General features: G+C 41.8%; 1 protein-coding gene across 2 annotated transcripts in view; it reads right to left on the bottom strand.

Moving 5' to 3' along the window:
• Positions 1-1,133: 1,133 nt before the first annotated feature.
• The window catches only part of plcl1 (phospholipase C like 1), a 546,809-nt gene continuing 520,699 nt past the window's right edge, over positions 1,134-27,243 (bottom strand). For both annotated transcript variants that reach the window (XM_068035700.1, XM_068035701.1), the window contains 3 exons: positions 26,399-26,474; positions 19,505-19,614; positions 1,134-4,440 (listed from right to left, as the gene is read on the bottom strand). In XM_068035700.1, the coding sequence (XP_067891801.1) occupies positions 4,312-4,440; positions 19,505-19,614; positions 26,399-26,474 (315 nt within the window). In that variant the 3' untranslated portion in view covers positions 1,134-4,311. The remainder of the gene's footprint in view (positions 4,441-19,504; positions 19,615-26,398; positions 26,475-27,243) is intronic.

Here is a 27,243-nt window from a genome sequence, read left to right as displayed (position 1 = left end):
GCTATTTTAAATCCTTTAATTGTTGGAAACTGCCCTACAAATCACAGTAGAATCTGCATTTCCCCCTTAACATTTAAAGAACTTAGCACACAGGAAGAAAAACAAATAAGGGTATGAAAGCAATGGTAAAGGTGCAGCATAGATTCACTAGGATGTCAGTAAGGGATGCCAGTTACAATGAGAGACTAGAGAATTCTTTTATTGCAGCTGTGGTTAGGAGGTCTTCAAGATAACAAAGGATTGTAAGATTAGTAGTGATAGATTATTTCCACTGGTCACTGAGATGGTTATGAGAGGGCAAAAATTAATGATGGTCACAAAATAAATTACAGCAGAGGTTAGAAAAATTTTTGCCAGAAAGTGGCATTCTCCATCACTGTTGAAGGTGGATTCATAAATTCTTTTAAAATGAGATTAGACAGTTGCTTTAAAAAGAGGAATATTAAATAGAGCAAAGAGCAATTGGAATTTGACTTATGGGATGAAAACAGCGGCACAGACTTTATGAGCCAAATCAGCTGGCTCTGTGCTGTAGCATTCTGTGATTTTATGTATCAAACTGCCCTTTTCACAAGATGTTGCATATCCTGCATTAGTCCTTTGTAAAACACTTGCAATAACTACTCTAAAGGAAAAATAAATCAAGATATACAATATTTTAATTTATTCAGAAAATAGCATGAATGGATAAATATTTTATGGCTGCATATTTAACTTAGTAACAATCATTAAATTTACAAAATAAATGTCGATAGAATATACATATATACTTTGATGGGCAATCTGTATACAAAGAATCAACCTGGATAGCAACATGTAAATCCTACACTAAACTTCATTAAGATCATTAAAGAACTGTCTTTGACTAAACTACATTAAAGAATCACTGGGAACAGTCACTTACTACAAATACTTTAGACCAACGTACCTCTTTGATAATATACCATTTTCCTCTAATTTTCCTACACTAGAGCAAGACTGAAGAACATTTGCATGGAATTTCCTGAAAAACTCAAAATGCAAAAAATTGGAGGAAAAAAAGGTATATTATCAAAGTGGTACTGTGGTCCAAAGCATTTGTAGTGACTGTTCCCAGTGACTCTTGAATGTAGTTTAGTCAAAGACAGCTCTTTAATGATCTTAATGAAGTTTAGAATATCATCCCTGACCAAAAATGTGTGTACAAGATCCAAGAACATAAGAAATAGGAGCAGGAGCAGGCCATACAACGCCTCAAGTCTGCTCAGCTCTTCAATAACATTATGGTTGATCTTCTACCTCAACTTCACTTACTCACCCTATCTCCATATCCCTTGATTCCCTTAGTGTCCAAAAATCTATCAATCTCCAAATTGAATACATTCATTGACTGAACATCCACTCTCTTCTGGGGACGATGACTAATTTTCAAAAACAGGAGCAATATATCAAGGAAATGGGCAAACTAGAACTCTTGCAAATACTTCCTTTCTTAAATAACTGTGTTCTAAAAATATTGTATTTTTTCTCTTTACCTTGATCCTGCATGTCTTGCAGCTGATGTGGTTCCAGGCTTCCACCAATAGATATGAGTTTTCACTACCTCTCCAGTTGAAATCCGGAAATCAGTATTAGAGAGGGTGAAACCAATTTTCTTCACCAAGTGCCATTCTTGAAAATAACAATGGCATTCTGTACAAGCACATCAACCAGTACAATGAAAATTGAGCTCTGCAGAATGCCAACCTCCACATGTTGGTCGACCATGATGCCTCGTAACAAAAGTATTGATAACAGAGAATGTCCAGCTGCATCAACTGTTAAGTAAATAAAGCACTGGCTCAGTGGGTTAACTAGGTGGTCAACATTTGTACAAGACCCTGGTCAGGCAGTTAGAATACTGTGGCCAGTTTTGGTTCTCACATGTGGTGGGTGATATTATGGCTTTGGAAAGGGTGCAAGACGGCCACAAAATTAATTCCCAATTTGAAGCATCTTCATTATCAGGATGGGAGTAAAGAGCTGGAACTCTACACTGTAGAGAAGTGTAGACTTAGGGGTGATTTGATTGAGGCTTATGAGATGATGGAAGGGAATAGATTGTGTTTAAATAGACAGTTTGTTCTAACTAAATAGTCTAGGGAGGTCCATGGGTCACAAAATTAAGTTGTGTAAGATGAGATCTAGGTTAAAAGTCAGGAAGTGGTTCTTTTCCCTGAGAAAAGTGGACCTCTGGAGAAGGATGTCATAACATGCGGTAAACACTGATTTACTGAATTCCTTTAAGTGAGAGCTGGACCTGTTTCTGGCTGGAGTGGAGATCAGCTTGTACAAAAGTAGGTACTGCATAACATTATCAGGGTCAGGGTGATCTCCTAAACTAGTTTCAATTGCCTAAGAAGGGAGAGGGGCAGTGGTCAGAGATGAATTTCCCGGACATTTTCCTCCCAATTGGCCTGGGTTTTTATCTGATTTTTACCTTTCCCAGGAGATCACATGATGTGCAGAGTTGAAAAAAATGGTGCACAAGGCATCACAATTGTGTGGGACAGGCTGGATGGACCAAAACGCCATCTCCAATCTGTCATTGTTCAGATGTTATTTCCCCCCAACACCCATCAATTTTCTGCCTTATATGTTCAGTTTGGCCCTGGCATTATCACTTTGTTAGGGAAGATAGGAAGGCCAAGCCCACAACGATTTTCACAAACTTCATCAACAACAAACAATGCCAAGGTCATCCATTGGTTGATTGCACTTGGACGGTACAGGGAAGACACTCACCCTGATTCCTCCAGACAATATAACCAAGACTGGAATACAATGTCCCAAAGAAGGAACACAACTGAAAATGTCTATCAAGGCTTTGGTTCAAGATCCGATCACCAAGCATAGAGCTCAATTAGCCTTGCAGCTATGAGACCATGAAAGGAAAGGTCTTCTTGATATAAATACATCTTATTTGGAAACATTTTTTGTCAGTCCATTGTTGGTCTATATTTTTTCTTTCTTGAGTAATTGTGACAATGCTGACCCTTTTGAGTTAACCATTTATTTTGAAACTTTATACATAAGTGCAAGGTCAACTTTTGCAACTTTGCAAACATTCATTTTATATCAGAAAACATCTGCAAAAAGAGTTCCTGCAATTTATTTTCCATTTTGAATTTTCTCCTCTGCCTTCCACTCTTGAAGATGGTTACTGAAATTTGTTTCTGCCTCAGCCAATTCACTTAATTTGATGTGTGAGACTTGACAATGAGCAAGCTATTTCAGCACTGGATGCATTAAAACTGATGGTAATCCTGCTCCCACAATCTATCCTCATACACTTCCAGAAGGGATAACTGGATAGTGATACCCCTGACCAGTTTTACCCATAGTAAGGCCCTGGTTGAGGTCCCAAGGAGCAACCAAGGATCTTTCTGGTTCTTGTATGGCTCAGGCAGTCACTGGCAAAACTTGGTAAGGGATATGCAAATTTCCAAGGCTAACTACAACACCTGAAAATAAATTGAGAAGATGCACAGCATTGTAGAATGTTACTTTCCTCACAACATTTCAGGGAAATAACTAAAGATGTTCATCTCATTACAATTTGTGTTTGTTGCAAAATGGTGTCCATATTCCTCAAGGAGTTAGTCTAGTAAACTATACTTTCTGCTCTACTTTGGTAAAGCCATCTTTTAGCATTAAGAATTAATAGTTGGTATTTTCTAAATACAGAATCCAAACTTGACTTGTTTCTCAGTTGTTTACAAAGTGAGTTAGTATGACATTTCAGAATACAATTTTGAAACAAGTCCTTAACCTATATATGAACAGATTTTAAAAATAAAAGCAGCATTTACATACAATGGCTTCACAGCAGGAAAATACTACAATGCATAACACAAAAATGTACAGTACAATATTCATGTTCATATTAAAATGTATTTAAAAAGCAGATATGTGCATAATTTGACAATGAACAATGTAAAGAAAAGTGCATGCCAATTATGATTTTGTCAATCCCTGTTCTCTTTCTTTGTTTTAAATGAGCTAAAAATGCAGGTTCAAAGGTAGTTAGGAATATTAGAAATGTCACTTTAACATGTTTTTCCTTGACGTATTTTATTGTGATATATACCATAAAATTTGTTCCTTTAAATAGTTAGTATTGTACTTTCTAAAGGCTCTGCTAATATCTTCAGTATCATTCATGAGAATAAATTGGTTGTTAACTAAAAACTGTAATTTTGACTTGATAATAAAGCCACTGAGGCTGGTCTAGGAATTATGTGAGCTTTCATTCTATTCTCCGTTTTCTTTCTCCTGTATTGCCTGAAGACTTTATTTGGATTTCATCTCTGTACTTCCACTTCCTGACTTGCTCAGTCCACATGAGATACAAGCAGTTTGGATTTGCTTCATGTTCTCCAGCGCCTCATTCTTAGCATTTTTCAGTAAATCCCCCTGGCCCTACATATGTCAAAGGACTATGGTTATATTCATTCAGTAATATCTTAACATATTTAAAAACATGTTCATCTACCAAATTCACTCCATACAGCAGCCAATAAGGCATTTAATCCCAACCAAATTACAAAACATTGTGTATCGACCAAAATTTATAGAAAACAAGAAAAGTGAGGGGAAAAAAATAAGCTTGCAATTATAGTTTCCTGTGAAACTTCCTTGCTTGTTGGATTTTATAACCAAACAAAACCTGCAAGGACTGCAGAATGAAAACTCCAGAACTTAGTGAGAATCTAAAGACTTACATCACCTCAAATGTCTTGGCTCAGAGTGCAAAGGAACAACTGAGTGTGAAAAAATTATGAACATTTCAATTTCAGAATGTTTATAGCAGTAGCTAAAAACACGAGCTGAAGTTCCTATCTGCACTATTTTGTCCCACTAATTGATGAATGTGTTTGCACAAATTTCCTGTGTGGTATTGAAACAAAATCATTAATTTACTTAAACGAGTTGACAACTTATTTAATATAGCGCATGCAGAAATTTGACACAAATATAACTCGTGATGTAAAAAGGGCACATACAGGAATTTCAATGCTCAAAGCTATGGGGACACATTGTGGGTTGCTGCTGTATTAAGAGATTGTTATAACATTTATATCCTAATAACATCACTGAGGTGTCAGTTTGTGACTGTCAGCCAACAATGAAGGAAAACTGGCTGAGAATGGAGCTCTTCCACAGCTGTCAATTATGCTTTCTGATAGACAAACAAGGAGGAGAGTGCATGACATTTGCCAGTCTTCTTTGTGGCCAGCAGAAAGAAATTCTACATTTGGGAGATTTTCTACATGACTCAACTCTCCCTCCATCTCCTTGCAAGCATGACACACTGCTGACCTTAGTATAGTGTCATGGAGTGGCAAACAGGGATATCTTTCCTTTATACCACTTCATACAACATCACTTTACTTCAGCAACAATCAAGCAGGGCACTGGGTTTCTTTACCCTTCATTTTTACCTGTCACTTCTTTACTTCTCTCCCCAAGCCAGAAGTTGTCAATGAATTGAGATGCCTTGCTAAAGGTTGGAAGAATTTACATCTCCTAATTATGTACAGGCCATTAAGGTAACCTACATGCAATTTTCTGAGCTTATAACTAGGTTAGTTTCCTTCACGTGTCCAAATTTTCATGTTCCTTTGTGAAAAATTATGCAAAATCACTGATTTTGAATGCTATTAGCACGTTACCATTCAAGTGAAATTTGGACAAGTTCTTAACCATTTAGAACTGATTTACACTAGTACACATAAATCAGCCCCTTCATAAACTTTGAATTTCTGTCTGTAATTATTTTCATGCTTATTGAGGACAGGGATGTTTAGTGCTGGGGAATAGAACAATCTCTGCTTCAGCCACTCATGTTAACAATAAGTAGCTCTGGGTCAAGTAAACATACGAACATACAGACATACGTATTAGGAGCAGGAGTAGGCCACCGGCCCCTCGAGCCTGCTCTGGTATTCAACAAGATCATGGCTGATCAGATTGTACCTCAACTCCACATTCCCACCTACCCCCAATATCTTTTCACCCCCTTGCTTATCAAGAATCTATCTACTCTGCTTTAAAAATATAGCTGGATGTCAGCTTCACCTCACCTCCTACATCTGGTTCGTCAGCTGCTGTGTCTTTGTCAGCATGAGACTTTTTGACGCTTGAAGAATTTCTGTCATACATTAGTCCTTCTGGCAACTGCACAATCACACTGTTTTCCTTCTTGGCAATAACAGCGTACGGCTTCGGATAATATGGAGTATCCATCTTAATCGGACTTTCCTATGTCTGCAATACCTCATCAGCTTCTACCGCCTTTTGAGGAAGAGAGTTCCAAAGACTCACGACCCTCTGAGAGAAAATATTTCTCCTCATCACTGTCTTAAATGGATGACCCATTATTTTTAAACAGTGACCCCTAGTTCTAGATTCTCCCACCAAGGGAAACATCCTTTCCATATCCAGCCTGTCAAGACCCCTCAGGATCTTATATGTTTCAATCAAGTCGCCTCTTATGTTTCTAAACTCCAGCAGATAGAAACCCAGCCTCTCCAATTTTTCCTCATAAGACAAGCCGCCCATTCCAGATATTAGTCAAGTAAACCTTCTCTGAACTGCTCCTACGCATTTACATCCTTCCTTAAATAAGGAGACCAGTACTGTACACAGTACTTCAGATGTGGTCTAACCAATGCCCTGCATAACTGAAGCATAACTTCCCTACTTTTGTATACAATTCTCCTCGCAATAAACAATAACATGTTATTAGCTTTCCTAATTACTTGCTGTACCTGCAGACTAAACTTTTGTGATTCATGCACGAGGACACCCAGATCCCTCTGCATCTCAGAGCTCTGCAATCTCTCACTATTTAGATAATATGCTTCTTTTTTATTCTTCCTGCCAAAATGGACAATTTCTCATTTTCCCACATTATACTCCATTAGCCAGATCTTTGCCCACTCACTTAATCTATCTAAATCCCTTAGTAGCCTCCTTATGTCCTCTTCACAACTTTCTTTCCTACCTATCTTTGTGTCATGAGCAACCATACCTTCGGTCCCTTCATCCAAGTCATTACATAGAAACATAGAAAACAGGAGCAGGAGTAGGTCATTCAGCCCTTCGAGCCTGCTCCGCCATTCATTATGATCATGGCTGATCATCCAACTCAGTAACCTGTTCCCGCTTTTGCCCCATATCCTTTGATCCCTTTAAACCTAAGAGCTATATCTAACTCCTTCTCGAAAACATACAATGTTTTGGCTTCAACTGCTTTTTGTGGTAGCGAATTCCACAGGTTCACCACTCTCTGAGTGAAGAAATTTCACCTCATCTCAGTCCTGAATGGTTTACCCCGTGTCCTTAGACTATGACCCCTGGTTCTGGACTCCCCCACCATGGGGAACATCCTTCCTGCATCTACCCTGTCAAATCCTGTTAGAATTTTATAGGTTTTTATGAGATTCCCCCTCACTCTTCTGAAATCCAGCAAATATAATCCTAATCGACTCAATCTCTCCTCATACGTCAGTCCTGCCATGCCAGGGATCAGTCTGGTAAACCGTCGCTGCACTCCCTCAATAGCAAGAACATCCTTCCTCAGATAAGGAGACCAAAACTGCACACAATATTCCAGGTGTGGCCTCACCAAGGCCCTGTATAATTGCAGCAAGACATCCCTGCCCCTGTACACAAATCCTTTCGCTATGAAGGCCAACATACCATTTGCCTTTTTTACCACCTGTTGGACCTGCATGCTTACCTTCAGTGACTGGTGTATGAGAACACCCAGGTCTTGTTGCATATTCCCCTCTCTCAGTTTATAGCCGTTCAGATAATAATCTGCCTTCCTTTTTTGCTACCAAAGTGGATAACCTCATTTATCCACATTATACTGCATCTGCCATGCATTTGCCCACTAACTCAACTTGTCCAAATCACCCTGCGGCCTCTCTGCATCCTCCTCACAACTCACCCTCCCACCCAGTTTTATGCTATCTGCAAATTTGGAGATATTACATTTAGTTCCCTCATCTAAATCATCAATATATATTGTGACTAGCTGGGGTCTTAACACCGATCCCTGCGGCACCCCACTAGTCACTGCCTGCCATTTGAAAAAAGACCCATTTATCCCTACTCTTTGTTTCCTTTCTGCCAACCAATTTTCTATCCATCGCAATACACTACCCCAATCCCATGCACTTTAATTTTACACGCTAATCTCTTATGTGGGACTTTGTGGAAGCCTTCTGAAAGTCCAAATAAACCACATCCACTGGCTCCCCCTCATCAACTCTACTAGTTCAATCCTCGAAGAATTCTAGTAGATTTGTCAAGCATGATTTCCCTTTCATAAATCCATGCTGACTCTGTCCGACTCTACCACTGTTCTCTAAGTGCTCTGCTATAAAATCTTTGATAATGGACTCTAGAATTTTTCTCACTACCGACATCAGGCTGACTGTTCTATAATTCCCAGCTTTCTCTCTACCTCCCTTTTTAAATAGTGGGGTTACATTAGCTACCCTCCAATCTGTAGGAACTGTTCCAGAGTTTATAGAATCTTGGAAGATGACCACCAATGCATCCACTATTTTTAGGGCCACTTCCTTAAGTACTCTGGGATGCAGACCATCAGGCCCTGGGGATTTATCGGCCTTCAATCCCATCAATTTCCCCAACACCATTTCTCTACTAATACTGATTTCCTTCAGATCTTCTCTCTCACTAAACCTTCTGTTCCCCAACATTTCTGGTATGATATTTGTGTCCTCCTTTGTGAAGACAGAACCAAAGTATGCATTTAGTTGGTCAGCCATTTCTTTGTTCCCCATAATAAATATAAATTACTATAAATTGTAAAACGTTGAGGCCCCAGCACAGATCCCTGCGGCACACCAGAACCAGCACAACCAGAAAATGACCCATTTATGCCGACACTCTGTTTCCTGTTAGCTGGCCAACTTTTTATCCATGCCAATATGTTACCCCTACACTATGAGCTTTTACTTTTTGCATAACCTTTGATGTGGCACCTATTCAAATGCCTTCTCGAAATCTAAGTATAGTACATCTACCAGTTCCCCTTCATCCACTGCACATGCTACTTCTCCAAAGAACGCCAACAAATTGGTCAAACATGATTTCCCTTTCACAAAACCATGTTGACTCTGCCTGATTACCTTGAATTTTTTGAAGTGCACTGCTATAACGTCTTTAATAATAGTTTTAAACATTTTTCCTATGACAGATTTTAAGCTAACTGGCGTGTAGCTTCCTGTTTTCTGTCTCCCTTCCTTTTTGAATAAAGGAGTTACATTGGCTATTCTCCAATCTAATGGAACCTTCCCAAAATCTAGGGAATTTTGGAAAATTAAAACTAACGCTTCAACTATCTCACTAGCCACTTCTTTTAACACCCTAGGATGAAGTCCACCAGGACCCGAGGACTTGTCAGCCCGCAGCTCCAACAACTTGCACAATACAACTTCCCTGGTGATTGTAATTTTCTTGAGTTCCTCCTTCCCTTCCATTTACTGATTTACAGCTATTTCTGGGATATTACTTGCATCCTCAATGATGAAGATCAATGCAAAATACCTGTTCAATTCATCTGCCATCTCCTTATTTTTCGTTATTAATTCCCCAGTCTCACTTTCCACAGGACCAATGATAACTTTGTTAACTCTTTTCTTTTTTAAATATCATAGAAATTCTTACTACCTGTATTTATATTTCTAGCCAGCTTTCTCTCGTACTCTAATTTCTCCCTCCTCATTCATTTATTAGTCGTTCTTTGCTGCTTTTTATCTTCTGTCCAATCTTCTGACCTGCCACCCATATTCGCGCAATTATATGCTTTTTCTTTAAGTTTGATACTATCTTTAACTTTTTAGTTAACCACAGATGGTGGGTCCTCCCCTTGGAATTTTTCTTTCTCGTTGGAATGTATCTATTCTGTGTATTCTGAAATATCCCCTTAAATGTCTGCAACTGCATCTCTATTGACCTATACCTTAACCTACTTTGCCAGCTCACTTCCGTAGCTCTGCTTTCATACCCTCATAATTGCCCTAATTTAAACTTAAAATACTAGCCTTAGACCCACTCTTCTCTCAAACTGAATGTAAAATTCAATCATATTATGATCACTGCTGCCTAGGGACACCTTCACGATGATATAAAATCCCTTATGATTATCGCCGTACCTTTCTGACAAGCTTCAATATTATTTCTTTATACCCCGTCCTACTGTGTGGTAACTGTTAGGGGGCCTGTACACCACTCCCCCTAGTGACTTCTTGCCTTTATCATTTTAACAAATTGTTGGAGCTGCAGGATGACAAGTCCCCGGGTCCTGATGGACTTCATCCTAGGGTCTTAAAAGAAGTGGCTACTGAGATAGTTGATGCGTTAGTTCTAATTTTCCAAAATTCCCTAGATTTGGGGAAGGCTCCGTTAGATTGGAAAATAGCCAATGTACAAAGAACAAAGAACAGTACAGCAGGTCAGGCAGCATCTGTGGAAAGAGAAGCAGAGTTAACGTTTCAGGTCCCGAAACGTTAACTCTGCTTCTCTTTCCAGAGATGCTGCCAGACCTGCTGAGTGGTTCCAGCATTTCTTGTTTTTATTTCAGATTTCCAGCATCCACAGTATTTTGCTTTTATTAAAGAACAGTACAGCACAGGAACAGGCCATTCAGCCCTCCAAGCCTGCGCCGATCTTGATGTAACTCCTTAATTCAAAAAGGGAGGGAGACAGAAAGCAGGAAGCTACAGGCCAGTTAGCTTAACATCTGTCTTAGGGAAAATGTTAGAAGCTATTTTAAACTCGTTATAGCAAAGCATTTAGAAAAATTCAAAATAATCAGGCAGAGTCAACATAGTTTTGTGAAAGGGAAATCATGTTTGACCAAGTTATTGGAGTTCTCTGAGGGAGTTACATGTGCTGTGGATAAAAGGGAAACGGTGGATTTATTGTACTTAAGATTTCCAGAAGGCATTTGATAAGGTGCCATAGCAAAGGTTATCACAGAAAGTAAAAGCTCATGGTGTAGGGGTAACATATTGGCATGGATACAAGATTGGCTAGCTAACAGGAAACAGAGTGTAGGCATAAATGGGTCATTTTCTGGTTGGCAAGAGTGGTTTGCCACAGGGATCTGTGCTGGGGCCTCAACTTTTTACAATTTATATTGATGACTTAGCTGAAGGGACTGAAGGTATGGTTGATAAATTTGCTGATGACATAAAGATAGGTAGAAAAGTAACTTGTGAAGAGGACATAAAGGGGCTACAAAGGGATATAGATAGGTTAAGTAAGTGGGCAAAGACCTGGCAAATGGATCATAATGTGGGAAAATGTGAAATTGTCCATTTTGGCAGGAAGAATAAAAAAGAAGCATATTATCTAAATGGTGAGAGATTGAGAAGCTCTGAGATGCAGAGGGATCTGGGTGTCCTAGTGCATTAATCACAAAAGGTTAGTATGCAGGTACAGCACGTAATTAGGAAAGCTAATAGAATGTTATTGTTTATCGCGAGGGGAATTTAATACAAAAGTAGAGAGGTTATGCTTCAGCTATGCAGGGCATTGGTGAGACCACATCTGAAGTACTGTGTACAGTACTGGCCTCCTTATTTAAGGAAGGATGTAAATGCGTAGGAGCAGTTCAGAGAAGGTTTACTTGACTAATATCTGGAATGGGTGGCTTGTCTTATGAGGAAAAATTGGAGAGGCTGGGTTTCTATCTGCTGGAGTTTAGAAGAATAAGAGGCGACTTGATTAAAACATATAAGATCCTGAGGGGTCTTGACAGGCTGGATATGGAAAGGATGTTTCCCTTGGTGGGAGAATCTAGAACTAGGGGCCACTTTTCAAAAATAAGGGGTTGCCAATTTAAGACAGAGATGAGGCTGTCTTACGAGGAAAGATTGGACAGGCTAGGCTTGTGTCCGCTGGAATTTAGAAGAGTAAGAGGCAACTTCACCCGCGACCTCTACCAACCAGAAGGACAACGGCAGCAAATGCATGGGAACACCACCACCTGTAAGTTCCCCCACCAAGCCACACACCATCCTGACTTGGAACTATATCGCCGTTCCTTCACTGTCGCTGGGTCAAAATCCTGGAACTCCCTTCCTAACAGCACTGTGGGTGTACCTAACCCACATGGACTGCAGCAGTTCAAGAAGGCCACTCACCACCACCTTTTCAAGGGCAATTAGGGATGGGCAATTCATGCTGGCCTGGCCAGCGACACCCACATCCCATGAATGAATTTTTAAAAAAAACTTGATTGATACATATAAGATCCAGAGGGGTCTTGCCAGGCTGGATGTGGAAAGGCTGTTTCCCCTTGTGGGAGCATCTAGAACTAGGGGTTACTGTTTAAAAATAAGGGGTTTCCCATTTAAGATGGAGATGAGGAGAAATTGTTTCTCTCAAAGGGTTGTGAATCTTTGGAATTCTCTTCCTGAAAAGGCAATGGAAGCAGAGTCTTTGAATATTTGTAAGGCAGGGGCAGATAGATTCTTGATAAGCAAGGGGGCGAAAGGATATCTGGGGTAGGTGGAAATGTGAAGTAAACAGTTCAGCCATGAACTTATTGAGTGGCCGAGGAGGCTCAAAGGGCCGAGTGGTCTATTCCTGCTCCTAATTCATATACTCGTATGTTCATTTTTCATTTCGATCCAAACCGCTTCTACATCCTGGTTTCCTGAATTTAGGTCATCCCTCTCTATTGTGCTGATACCATCATTAATTAACAGAGCCACCCCTCCACCTTTGCTTCCTGTCCTTCCTAAATGTCATATACCCTTCAATATTCAGGTCCCAATCTTGCAGCCACGTCTCTGTAATGGCTATCAGATCGGACTTATTTATTTCTATTCGCGCTTTCAGTTCATCTGTTTAGTTTCGAATGCTATGTGCATTCAGATACAGAGCCTTTAGTTTTGTCAGTTTATTATTTTTGTAACCTCTAGTCTTGTCTGCTGAATTACTCTTAGATTTGTACTCTGTCCCTTCCTGTCACGGTCTGTTTATCTTTTCCCATATTAATACCTTTCTCTCATGTCTTGTCTCTACTCTTTGATTTACCACATCTTCCCAAATTTGACCCCTTCTCCCCATTATTTAGTTTAAAACTCTCTCTACTTCCCTATTTTGGGGCTCACGAGAACACTAGTCCGAGCACGGTTCAGGTGTAGACCGTCCCAATAGTACAGCTCCCACTTTCCCCAGTACTTGTGCTCATGCCCCACGAACCAGAACCCACTTCTACCATAGCAGTCTTTGAGCTACGTGTTCATTTCTCTAATCTTATTTGCCCTACTCCAATTTGCATGTGGCTCAGGTAATAATCCAGAGATTATGACCTTTGAGGTTCTGCTTCTTAATTTGGTGCCTAGCTCCTCATACTGACTACTGCACCTCTTCCCTTGTCCTGCCTATGGTACCTACATGGACCATGATGACTGGATCTTCTCCCTTGCACTATAAGTTCCTCTCCAGCCCTGAGCAGATGTCCCGAACCCTGGCACAGGGCAGGCAACACAGCCTTCTGGACTCTCGCACTTTGCTGCAGAGAACAGTGTCAATCCCCCTCACTTTATACTGTCCAGGTCCGTGACCTTCCCAGGTCAGCAGGGAGGCACAAGTTTGCCTTGCAAGGGAGGAGAAGTGGCTGCCCACTGCTGCTGGAGGTTCCTCTCATGGTGCTCCTGGTGTAGCCAACAGTTCCTCTGCCCCTCTGCCAGTGACGCCATGAACTCCATCATCCCTGATGACAAAGGGTGCTATTGCTTCTGTGCAGGAAGATCATCACATGCCAGAGCCCAGCATGCTTCAGGCAACCACAGTACAACTGCCAAAGTCTTCCCTAGCCAAGGGAGAGCAAGGTCAGCAGTCTTCATCAAGGTCTGCATCTGACAGTGCAGAGGGAGCAGCTCATAGGAGTGCATGCAAAAGAATGAGGAAGAGCACATAGAATCATAGGGTTTTCAGGGATCATTGTGTATTGTAGATGAAAAGGTTAGCATGTGCTGTTATGATCATTAATTTAAAAAAAAAAATCAAGCAAGATCTCCTTCTACATCCATAAGGTCTTTGGTGCTTCATTTCAACCCAGCCTCTGTGAAGAGTCTTGAGGCAAGACATCATGCTCCGAGGGGTCCAGTCTGGAGCCTGGCCAGCTCAGCACTGCACAACTGATCAATGAGCGAATGCTTCCTGAAGGAAAGAAGGCGACAACAGGTCTTTATTGGTCAATGTACAACTGGCAGTAAGGATCAAAGGAAATACGAATGTATAAGGGCATCGGGCGCATCCCTTATATTAACTCATGGTGTCTCTCCTGTTGACCCTGGGGTTCCTCATCCGGCGATGCTTGGCCAGTTTCCTCTTCTGTATCCTCATCATCTGAGGAGGCAACGTACATTTCTCTTTCCTCATTGTTCAAGACCTCACCCCTCTGTAGCTCCAGGTTGTGCAGTGCATAGCAGACCACCACGATACGAGAGAGACCCTTGCCAGGGCATACTGAAGGACTCTACCAGACCAATCCACGCACCTGAATTTTATCTTCAGCAGACCAATGTCCTCCTGTACGGTTGCTCGCTTTATCCCGTGGTAGGAGTTATACCTCTGCTCTGCATCTGTGCGTGGGTTCCTCACAGGTGTCAGTAGCCATGTCCTCGGTGGGTAGCCCTTGCCTTCAAGGATCCATCTCTGAATGTGCACAGGTGTCTGCGATTGCGTCAAAATGTAGCATTGCCGCAACTTCCCAGGAAGCATGCACAGACCTACAGGTCGAAGAGGGAGTGGAAGTCCTTCCTGCTGATGAAGGCTGCTGGCTGGTGGTCAGGAGCCTTGATGGCCACACGACACCCTGCATCTGGGGGAATCCAGAAATGGCCCTGAACCCGATGGCCCTCTCAGCTTGAGAGTTGCGATCCATGTGGAAGTGCACATAGTTGCCGGCCCTCCTGAAAAGGGCATCTGTGACCTCCTTGATACGCTGATGGGCCACAGACTGTGAGATCTCAAACGTGACCCCAATGGATCCCGGGAATGATCCACAGGCATAGAAGTTCAGCGCCACAGTGACCTTCAGGCCCACTGACATTGGATTTGCACCAAATCCCCTGGGGCACAGCTCATCCTGCATCATAGAGTATAGGTCGGTGATGTCCTCTCTGGAGAAGTGAACCCTTCATTGGCACTACCTCTTGAACATCTGCAGGTAGTTGAGCCTTGAATTGTAGAACCTCTGTGGAGGGTAGCTCCTTCCGCATGGGGAAGCCACCTGTCCTTTTCCTCTGTGCTCTTCTTCACTATCTGGAGGCTACTGCTGACCCTCCTCTGGCCGCAAAAGTTGTCGCGGTGCTGCTGCAGGTGCGCCACTTCAGCACAGTCCCCGGAGCCTGAATGAATGAGGCCCATGAAAGGTGGCCTCTCCCTAAGTGCAAGTCCTCCCTGCCAGTGGCCCTCCTTCCCCCACTTGTCACCTCTAATGAGGTGGCACTTGCCCATTGCCCCCCTTGGAATGGCACCCCCACAGTTTTGGGACCTATGCCCCCACTCCTCAGATGATGCCTGATGCCCTCCCTTCTCCACCCTGCCTGGCAGTCAATGTTGCCTCTCCCGAAGGCCTCCCCTTGCAGCCTACCAATGAGCTCCCACCTCCATGTCATCTCCTAGAAGCATGCGAGTCTCTGAAGCCCTGTGAATCTCATGCGCTATTTATAAAATTTTAAACCAGGAATAAAATTGCTGTTAATTAATAGGCCTGTTAAATACCTTAATTGCCCCCACTCTGCACCGCCGTCTGAACTCCATTTTATCCACCATTGAAAAAATCAGGGTGGAATGCCACAACATCAGACTGCCTATCTGATGTTTCCCCACCCGATTTTATGCTTTCCCCCACCAGCCTCCCTTCCTGTCCCCAAGGTCCACACTAAATTCAGTCTACTATTTCAGTCTCAACTGGAGTACTGCATCCAATTCTGGGCATCACACTTTAGGAAGGATGTAAAGTCTGTAGAGACAGTGCGGCAAAAGATTTATGAGAATGGTTCAGGGATGAGGGACTTCAGTTACATGAATAGATTGGAGAAGCTGGGGTTGTTCTCCTTAGAGAAGAAAAAGTTGAAAGGAGATTTGATAGAGGTGTTCAAAATCATGAGGGGTCTAGGAAGTAGATAGAGAGGATTGGTGGAAGGGTTGAGAACCAGAGGACATAGATAAAAGGTGATTAGCAATAGAACCAAAGGCGACATGAGCAAAACCTTTCTTATGGAGCAGTGTGGTTAGGATTTGGAATGCATTGCCTGAAAGCGTAGTGGAGGCATATTCAATCATGGCTTTCAAAAGGTAATTGACAAAGCACCTGAAGAGAAAAAATTTGCAGGACTATGGGGAAAGGGCAGGAGAATGGGACTAGTTAAATTGCACTTGCAGAAAGCCAACATGGACTCGATGGGCCGAAGGGCCTCCATCTTTGCCGAAACCATTCCATGATTCAATGATATTGTTACAAGCAGGTGAGAAAGAGGTCTCGAGTTCCCTTTCAGCCTTCACTTGGTCTTACTGTAACAGGGTTTAATTTTAAACACACTGTGTTTTTAGCTGCCCCTTGATGAATCCTTGTTCACCTCTTTCCAATTATAAGGCAAAGAAACCAGCACAGACAGGCTTTCTTAGGTTTAAAGAAGAAAAGTTGAAATTTATTCAACTTAAACTCTAATTCGGTTAATGCCTATGGATACACGATTTGCCCACGCTAACATGCATACTCAATACACACATGCAAATAGAGACAGAAAAGATCAGAAGAAAAAATAAAGTGGAAAAGTTTGAGGCAATATCTGAAGAGTTGTTGTTACGGTTCTTCGAACTCACTGTTGAGTCCTTCATTGTAGGTAGATCTTGCTTTTTGTTGGGGCCCAGTATTCTTCTTAAATCCTGTTCACTGTAGGAGACTTTTCTCTCTTGGGGTTCATGTGTCTTCAGTGGATTCAGAGGCTTGTGAGAAAGGGATGGAAGTAGACAGGAGAGAGATCTTCTCAATCCAGGAGCAAGCAGATTTTCTGCCCAAACTGTTAGTATAAATTCAAAAAAACTCAGGTTGCCCAGCAGGTTGGTCATGTGACTAGCTGGTTTGACCATGTCCATTTGAGTATTCGGCCATCTTAGCAGTCAACCTGGAAGGCAAGCTCCCCCACCTTCAACGTCTGGTGATCAAAAGTCTATTGTGGGTTGAATGTCAGGGAATGGCTGCTTTGAACTTCCAAACACTGTCTGTTAGTATGCAAATGTCTTTACCAGCCATGGCTGATCTGTTTAACAAGTCCTTTCTTAACTCCAGTAACAGTTTAAAATCAATGTTCATGACAAAATTAATGTGCCTCAGTCTTGGCAGGTGGAGGCCTAGCATACAATATGGAGTTGGCTTCAACAGCAGATTCAGATAAACAGTTGCTATCTTCCCTTCCAACCCCATCCCTTCTATGACCAGTATGCACCTCCGTACGACTGGCTGAACAGATGCATAAGTTTAATTTTTTTTAAATTATATGCTTGCATGGGCAATCTAGTGTATATGTATATTCAGCTGTGCAGAGGTGCAAATGGGCCATGCTGGGAGGGAACAGCCACAGAAGGTGGAAGCATTGGATTTCAGTGAACATGATTTGAGAGAAGTTTTGTGTTTCAAAAGAGCAACTGATTTGGAAAATTAGCACACTGATCCAAAAGGGGGCATTTAAACCCAAGAGGATTCAATCAGCCACCTGTTTTACAACCTGACATTTTACTCAAGCACATACTAGGAAGAAAGGAAGATTTATTCTGACCTTCATTCTGCCTTGTAATTTTGTCCCCCCTTCATCCCTCTTGTTGATCTAGTTACTTAATCCAATTTGTCTCCTTGTAAAATTCTAAATTACAATTAGACCAACCATTTGCAGGAAACTACAGGCCAGTTAGCTTAACATCTGTCATAGGGAAAATGCTGGAATCTATTATTAAGGAGGTTAAAGCAGATCATTTAGAAAATCTCAATGCAATCAGGCAGAGGCAACATGGTTTTGAGAAAGGAAAATTGTGTTTAGCTAATTTATTAGAGTTCTTTGAGGAAGTCACAAGCAATGTGGATAAAGGGGAACCTGTGGATATGGTGTACTTGGATTTCCAGAAGGCATTTGACCTGTGCCATATCGCAGATTACTAAAAAAAATAAGAGCCCATGGTATAGGAGGTAACATGTTAGCATGGACAGAGGATTGGTTGTCTAACATTAAACAGAGAGTAGGCATAAATGGGTCATCTTTAGGTTGGCAAGCTGTAGCTAGTGGAGTGCCACAGGGATCAGTGCTGGGGCCTCAACTATTTACAATCTATATCAAATGACTTGGACGAAAGGACAGAATGTATGGTTGCTAAATTTGCTGATAACATAAAGATAGGTAGGAGACTAAGTTGTGAAGAGGACATAAGGAGTCTGCAAAGGGATATAGATAGGTTCAGTGATTGGGCAAAGATTTGGCAGTTGGAGTATAATGTGGGAAAGTGTGAACTTGTCCAGTTTGGCCAGAAAAATAGAAAAGCAACATTATATTTATATGGAGAGAGATTGCAGAACTCTTGAGATGCAGAGGGATCTGGGTGTCCTTGCGCACAAAACAAAAAAAATTAGTATGCAGCTGCAACAAATGATTAAGAAGGCAAATGCAATGTTGTTGTTCATTGCAAGGGGAAGGGAATATAGAAGTATGAATGCTTTGCTACAGTTGTACAGGGCATTGGTGAGACCATATCTAGAGTACTGTGTACAGTTTTGGTCTCCTTACTTAAGAAAGGATATAATTGTATTGGAAGCATTTCACTCAACTGATTCCTGGGATGAGAGGGTTATCTTATGAGGAAACATTGGACAGCTTGTGTCTGTATTCATTGCAGTTTAGAAAAATGAGGGGTGATCTTATTGAAGCAAACACGATCCTGAGGGGACCTGACAGGGTGGATGTTGAAAAGATGTTTCCCCTTGGGGGAGAGACTAAAACTAGGGGGCACAGTTTAAAAATAAGGGGTCTCCCATTTAAGACAGAGATGAGGAGAAATTTTTTCTTTCAGAGGGTTGTGAGTCTGTGGAACTTTCTTCCTGGGAGAGTGGTGGAAGTAGGGTCATTGAATGTTTTTTAAGGCAGTGGTGGACAGATTCTTGGCAAACAAGGGAGTCAAAGGGTATCGGGGATAGGTAGGAAAGTGGAGTTATATCCACAACCGGATTAGCCATGATCTTATAGAATGGTGGAGCAGGCTCGATCAGCCGAATAGTCTGCTCCTGCTCCTGGCTCATATGTAAGGTGTATGTATGTTTATAGTTGAGAACCCTTCAAATGTTCTCACTGAAAAGGTCCAATTTTCATTTTGTCTTATTTTAGTCAAGACTACTGACAATATTCACACAAGAGTGACCTAGTTTTTACTGTACCTTCAATACGGTGATATTCCATGCAAAGCTTTCAAGTGCATTACTTAACTTGCTTCCCTTCAAACCCTCCTTTTCTGCTAAATTATGTATTTCCTCATGAAATTCAAGTCCTGTTCAAGACATTGGAACATAAAAAAAAGTTAGTGGCATACATGTGTTTATTTTTATGGAGCACCAATCTTTATTGCTTTTATGTAGTTGAATGGGGTACAAAGGAACACATTAAATGTAAATTAAAGTTTCATGTCACTATTAGATGATAATTTCATCACTAAATAATTACAGCAGGATATTCATTTACCATCTTATACACAAGCTTATATAGCATAGCACACATTAGGTGTTCAGCAAAGCTTTATACTTTAGTGGAACAATGTGCTAAGTTGTAATATTGGAAGAACTCTGTCCCATCCCCTATGTCTTCCATTTACCACACTAGCCATTCCTTTGGGTTCTCGGTGTTAAATTTGAAAAAAAAACCTAAATTAGGAGCAATTTCGAACAAACACAATTGATACTGCTCAAACTCATTTCATGAAGGATGTGATTGCACTGGAGAGGGTGCAGAAGAGATTCACCAGGATGTTGCCTGGGCTGGAGCACTTCAGCTATGAAGAGAGACTGGATAGGATGGGGTTGTTTTCCTTAGAGCAGAGAAGGCTGAAGGGAGACATGATTGAGGTATGCAAAATTATGAGGGGCATAGATAGGGTAGATAGGAAGAATTTTTTTTCCCTTAGTGGAGGTGTCAATAACCAGGGGGCATTGATTTAAGGTAAGGGGCAGGAGGTTTGGAGGGGATTTGAGGAAAAATGTTTTCACCCAGAGAGTGGTTGGAATCTGGAACACACTGCCTGAGGGGGTGGTAGAGGCAGGAAACCTCACAACATTTAAGAAGTATCTAGATGAGCACTTGAAAGTCCATTGTATACCAGGCTATGGGCCAAGTGCTGGAAAACGGGATTAGAATAGATAGGTACTTGATGGCCGGCACGGACACAATGGGCTGAAGGGCCTGTTTCTGTGCTGCATAACTCTATGACTCTATAAAGGGACCCTATCTAGAAGAACAGACTTTCGTTACATCGAGTTCAGGTTATCTCCTCACAGCTGGAGAAGAACATCATCTGGGAGGGGTGAGTATCCAGTTGGCATGGTCCATGTGAGAACAAACAACATAGGTAGAACTAGGAATGAGGTTCTGCTAGGAGTGTTTGAGGAGCTAAGGTTGAAGTGAAAACACAGAAACTCACAGGAAAAAAGGAAGATTGCTAACTGAGCCACGGGCAAATTGAATTGGGATAAAGAGATCAGAAGGTTAAATGTGCAGCTGAGATAGTGATGTGGGAGGCAGGGGTTTCAATTCATGAGGCACTGGCATCAGTGCTGGGGAAAGCGGGAGCGGTTCTGTTGGGGTGGGCTCGACTTAAATTGGATGGTAGATAAGGCTTTAAACTAATGAGGGGCCGGGATGGGCAGGGGTGGGGGGGGGGGGGGGGTGGGTGCAGAAGGTGAGAGGATTCAGGAAAGTATCAATGCAAAAGTAGTAAGAGAAATGTCAAGGATAGAGAGCAGAATAGGGGTTTGGGTAAAAATAAGCAGAGTAGGTCAGGAAGGGACCAAGAGCTGAACAAAGGTTATAGGGCATTAGAGGCTGTGAAATCAGGGAAAAATAGAAAAAAGTTAAAGCTAAAGGCATTATATCTGAATGTGCAAAGCCTTGTAATACGAGGTACCCTCCCTGCGGGCTTGAGGCAGGTACCTCCTTCATGGGCAATCTATAACCCATGGAGGACCCCACAGGCAAAACTTCCACCTCCATGGACCCCCCTCCCCCTGGACTTCACAACTACCCTCCAATCCCCATGACTTACTTGAGGTCCAGGGTTCCAGCACTGGGCCTGGGTCCAAGGCCTCTGCAGCACCGGCAGTGGCCGGTGGCACTGCCAATACTGCTGAGTCGCCGGCCCTGTGATTGGCTGGCAGCTCTTGGAGGTGGGATCCCCATCTTTGAAGGGGCAAGGATCCCATCACTGAGCATTTAAGTGCCTGAACAATGGAAGATAGCGCAGGGGGGACTCGAAAAGGCCAAGGTGGGGATCGCCCCACTTTTTCAGCCAGGCGCCGGGAGCCCTGCCGTCGTCACAAAATCCAGCCCATCATGTGGAGGACAAGTTTATAAAATGTATTCAAGATAGTTTTCTTGATTAGTATGTTGGAAAACCAACTAGGGAACAGCCTATTTTAGATTTAGTATAGTGCATTGAAAATTTGTTAATTAATAACATTTTTAGCAAAGCAGTCTCTGGGTAGAGTGATCATAACATGGTAGAATGTTATATTTAAGTGAGAGTGACTTAGTTAAGTCTGAAACTAAGGTCTTAACTCTGAACAAGGTATACTACTTAAGTATTGGGTGAAAGTAGATTGGGAAACTGGATTAAAATATATGACAGTAGACAGGCAATGGCAAATATTTAAAGAATGAATTCATAATTCGTAACAGATATAAGAACATAAGAAATAAGAGCAGGAATAGGCCATTCTGCTCTTCAAGACTGCTCTGCCATTCAGTAAGATCATGGCTAATTTCATACCTCAGTTATGCCTTCCCACATTATCCCCAAATCCCTTGGTTTCCTAAAATCTATTGATCTCTTGTCTTGAATATACTCAATACCTGAGCATCCATGGCTCTTTGCAGTACAGAATTCAAAAGACTCACAACACTTTGAGTGAAGACATTTCTCTCATCTCAGTCCTAAATGGCCAACCCCTTATTCTGAGACAGTTGCCCCTAGTTGAGACTCCCAGCCAGTGGCAACATCCTCCCAGCTTCTACCCTATCAATTTTTTAAAAATTCATTTGTGGGATGTGGACACTGCTGGCTCGGTCATCATTTATTGCCCATCCCTAATTGCCCTTGAGAAGGTAAGTGTTAAGCTGTGGTATACCCACAGTGTTGTTAGGAAGGGTGGTTCCAGGATTTTGACCCAGCAACAGTGAAGAAATGGCGATATAGTTCCAAGTCAGGATGGCATGTGGCTTGGAGGGGAACTTGCAGGTGGTGGTGTTCCCATGCATCTGCTGCCCTTGTCCATCTAGGTGGTAGAGGTTGCAGGTTTGGAAGGGGCTGTCAAAGGAGCCTTGGTGAGTTGCTGCCGTGCATCTCATAGATTGTACACACTGCTGCCACTGTGCGTCAGTGGTGGAGGTGAATGTTGAAGGTGGTGGATGGGGTGCCAGTCAAGTGGGCTGCTATGACTGGATGGTGTTAAGCTTCTTCAGTGTTGTTGGAGCTGCACTTATCCAGGCAAGTGAAGAGTATTCCATCACACTCTGACTTGTGCCTTGTAGATGGTGGACAGGCATCGGGAAGACAGGAGGTGAGTTACTTGCCACAGAATTCCCAGTCTCTGACCTGCTCTCATAGCCACAGCATTTGTGTGGCTGGTCCAGTTTAGTTTCTGGTCAATGATAACTCCCAGGATGTTGATAGTGAGGGATTCAGTGATGGCAATGCCATCAAAAATCAAAGGGAGATGGTTAGATTCTCTCTTGTTTGAGATGGTCATTGCCTGGCACTTGTGTGGCACAAATGTTACCTGCCACTTATCATCCCAAGCCTGGATGTTGTCCAGGTCTTGTTGCATCTGGACATGGGCTGCTTCCGTATCTGAGCAGTTGCGAATGGTACTGAATATTGTGCAATCATCAGCGAACATCCACACTTATGACCTTAGGATGGAGCAGACATCATTGATTAAGCAGCTGAAGATGGTTGGGCCCAGGACACTACTCTGAGGAATTCCTGCATTGATGTCCTGGGACTGAGATGTTTGGCCTCCAACAACCACAATCATCTTCCTTTGTGCTAGGTATGACTCCAACCAGTGGAGACTTTTTCCCCGATTCCCATTGACTCCAGTTTTGCTAGGGGTCCTTGATACCATACTCGGTTAAATGCTGTCTTGATGTCAAGGGCAGTCACTCTTAACTCGCCTCTGGAGTTCAGCTCTTTTGTCCATGTTTGGACCCAGGCTGTAATGCAGTCAGGAGCAGAGTGGCCCTGGCGGAACCCAACTGTGTCAGCGAGCAAGTTATTGCTGTGCAAATGCTGCTTGATCACTCTGTTGATGACCCCTTCCATCAGTTTGTTGATGATCGAGAGAAAACAGGGTGGTAATTGGCTGTATTGGATTTGTCCTGCTTTTTGTGTACAGGACATACCTGGGCAATTTTCTACATTGCCGGGTAGATGCCAGTGTTGTAGCTGTACTGGAACAGCTTGGCTAGGGGTGCAGTTAGTTCTGGATCACGTCTTCAGTACTATTTTATATGTTTCAATGAGATCATCTCTCATTCTTCTAAATTCTATGGAATACAGACCTAGTCTACTCAATCTCTCCTCTTAGGACAATCCTCTCATCCCAAGAATCAGTCTGGTGAACCTTCTTGACACTCGCTACAGCAAGTATATCCTTCCCTTAGGTAAGGAGACCAAAACTGTACACAGTATTCTAGGTGTTGTTTTACCAAGGCAGAAAGACTTCTTTACTCTTAGCCTTTATTGCAAAGGAATTGGAGTATAAGATACCATTTGCTTTCCTAATTGCTTGCTGTTAACTTTCTGAGAATTGTGTAGAATGTACATTTCCTTAAAGAATGAAAGCCTCATGGGAAAAGTGATCCAAAGTGGCTGACAAGATAATTTAAAGCTAGTATAAGATTAAAGGAAGAGTCTTATAATGTTGCCAAAAGAGTTCTGAGCCTGAGGATTGGCAGGATTTTAGAATTCAGCAAAGGATGACCAAAAAATAGACAAAGAAAAATAGAGAGTAAATTAGCAAAAGACATAAAAACAGATTGAAGAAGCTTCTATAAAAGAGCAAGAGGTTGGCGAAAGTAAACATGGATCCCTTAGAGGCACAGACAGGTGAAATTATGATGGGGGAAATGGCAGAGACATTAATCTAATACTTTGTATCTGTCCCCATGGTAGAAGACACATAAAAAATCCAGAAATAGTGGGGAACCAAGTGTCTTGTGAAATTGAGAAACTGAGAGAAATGAGCATTAGTGAAATAGTACTGGAGAAATGAATGGACTAAAAGCCAACAAATCCCTTAGACCTGATGGTCGGCATTTTAGGGTCTTAAAAGGGGTGGCTACAGAGATACTGGATGCATTACTTTTGATCTTCCAGAATTTCCTAGATTCTGGAATGGTCCCCATGGATTGGAAGATAGCAAACATAAACCTGCTATTCAAGAAAGGCGGGCGAAAGAAAATGGAGAACTCTAGGCCAGTTAACCTAACATCAGTAGTAGGGAAAATGCTAGAATCTGTTGTTAGCAATGTGATAACAGGGTATTAGAAAATCATAATATGATTGTACAGAGTCAACATAGATTTATAAAAGGGAAATCATGTCTGACAAATCTGTTCAGAGTTTTTTGAGGTTGCAATTAGCAGGGTAAATAAGGGGAAACGATTGGATATATTGTATTTGGATTTCAAAAAGCATTTGCTAAGGTGCCACAAAATAAGTTATTATATGAAATTAGGGCTCATGGGATTGGGAGTAATATATTAGCATGGATTGAGAATTGGTTAACGGACAAGAAACAGTAAAATGGTGACAGACTAGTAAATGCTGGGATTCAAAGGGATTTCGGTGTCCTTGTACATGGATCACGGAAGGTTAACATGCAGATACAGCAAGAAATTAGGATGGAAAATGGCATGTTAACCTTTATTGCAAAGGTGTTACACTATAGAAGTAAGGAAGTCTTGCTGCAATTAGAAAGACCTTTGGCGAGACCATACCTGGAATACTCGGCACAGTTTTTGTCTCCTTGCCTAAGGAAGAATATATTTGCCTCAGAGGGGTGCAACAGCTGCATTATTAGCCCCAATTGTGCTTTCTAAATATCTTATAGATAATGTCCCTGATACCTATAGGGAGGTGAGGAAGGTGCAGGGAGGCCAAAGAGTCCAGCAAGGCAGGGACGTGGAGGCCCTGCCAATCTTAACAGCAGGACCTCATTATCATTTGTTTGATCTGTTTTCCACCTAACAGTCTGGTCAGCGGCCGGGAGGGTAAAACATGAGAGGAGGAAGATTACATCCAAAGTGTTCACAGACACACTTTGTGCCTCCTATGATCAGTAATTTCCACTCTTATGTATGCTGTGAACAGCAGTGATGTGTCACAAGATGAATAAATACATAACAATTGGCATCTACATTGTGGATTTATCATAGTGAAACATCTCAAGGCAGTTCACAGGAGCATTATCAAACAAAATTTGACACTGAGCAACATAAGGAAATAATAGGACAGGCGACCAAAGGCTTGATCAAAGAGGTAGGTTTTAAGGAGCATCTTAAAGGAGGACAGAGAGGCAGAAATGTTTAGGGAGGGAATGTTAGTGCTTAGGGCCTAGACAGCTGAAGGCCTGGTCACCATTGGTAGATTGATGATAATCTGGTATGAGCAATAGGCCAGAATTGGAGGAGCGCAGAGATCTCAGAGGGTTGTAGGCCTGGAGGAGGTTACAGAGATAGAAAGGGGTGAGGCCATGGAGGGACTTGAAAACAAGGATTGGAATTTTAAAATTGTGGCGTTGCTAATGTGGGTCAGTGAGCACAGGGCGAGTGGTGAACAGGATTTGGTATGAATTAGGATATGGGCTGCAAAGTTTTGGATGAGCTCAAGCTTACAGAGATTTCAAGGAATGTTCCTTTGATGTCTTCATTGTAAAAACACCAGCAGCTTAAAGGGTATAAATTTTCAAATATTATGTTCATGATATGGCTGTATAGTAGTGTGCTGCAAGTTACACTGTGAAATGTATAGAGGAATTTGATACTCAATTGAATTCATCTACCTGACATCTGACACTGCATGATCTTGTCATGTAGAGTATCTGCCACATCAATCAGGTATCTTGTCTCCTGTATTACCTGTGAATAAAATACAAATGATGTAAACTAAAATGAAGAGCAGTGCACTTCATGACTTAGAGCACTACTCTGTCACTTAATGTAATCACACACAACCTAAGTTCTTGGAACTTAAAAATTGCCCCTCAGTGCAAATAGAAACTTACCATCACCCAGAGCTCAATAGCTATAATAATATTTAAAATTCATTTTCTCCTTGAATGATTAGATTGTTTCTCTTGGAAAATCTGTTAAAATTCAGTACTATATTCAGGAGAAGTCTCTCTTTCACCTGTTTCTCTACCTCTAAGGAACCAATTGATTTTAAAAAGTGCAGATCAGTGTTGTTAACAGTATCCAAACTGAACACATAACGCATCCCTGCATATCTTCAACAGAATGTTTATAATAATGGGTACAAACAGCAACCTTTCGACTTTCTACCAACCTCCACACTTTCAATTCCATGCATGATTAAAATCGTCTCTACAATTGTTATTTGGTGTTTGCAACCTTTGTTCAAACATTGTTGTGATTTGACTGAACTGGAACATATCCTGAAGTCAAAGCTGGGCACTCTGAATACACCACACGACCTAGAAAAAATTCCTGGAAGGAATCTTGAGCAAGGATCTTATTACTGGGAACTGCACAGATATTTTATAGCTGTCAATTACAAATACTCCACATTACACAGAGCATGTTTGAAACTGTTTTCTTAAAGCATTACAATATAACTAGCGAGTAATAATTTTTAATGCATTTATCACAGATATAAACTCAATAATGA

Source organism: Heterodontus francisci, chromosome 7 (genome assembly GCF_036365525.1).
Source record: "Heterodontus francisci isolate sHetFra1 chromosome 7, sHetFra1.hap1, whole genome shotgun sequence".
Taxonomy (NCBI): Eukaryota; Metazoa; Chordata; class Chondrichthyes; order Heterodontiformes; family Heterodontidae; genus Heterodontus; species Heterodontus francisci.
This window is presented reverse-complemented; position numbering and strand designations above follow the sequence as displayed.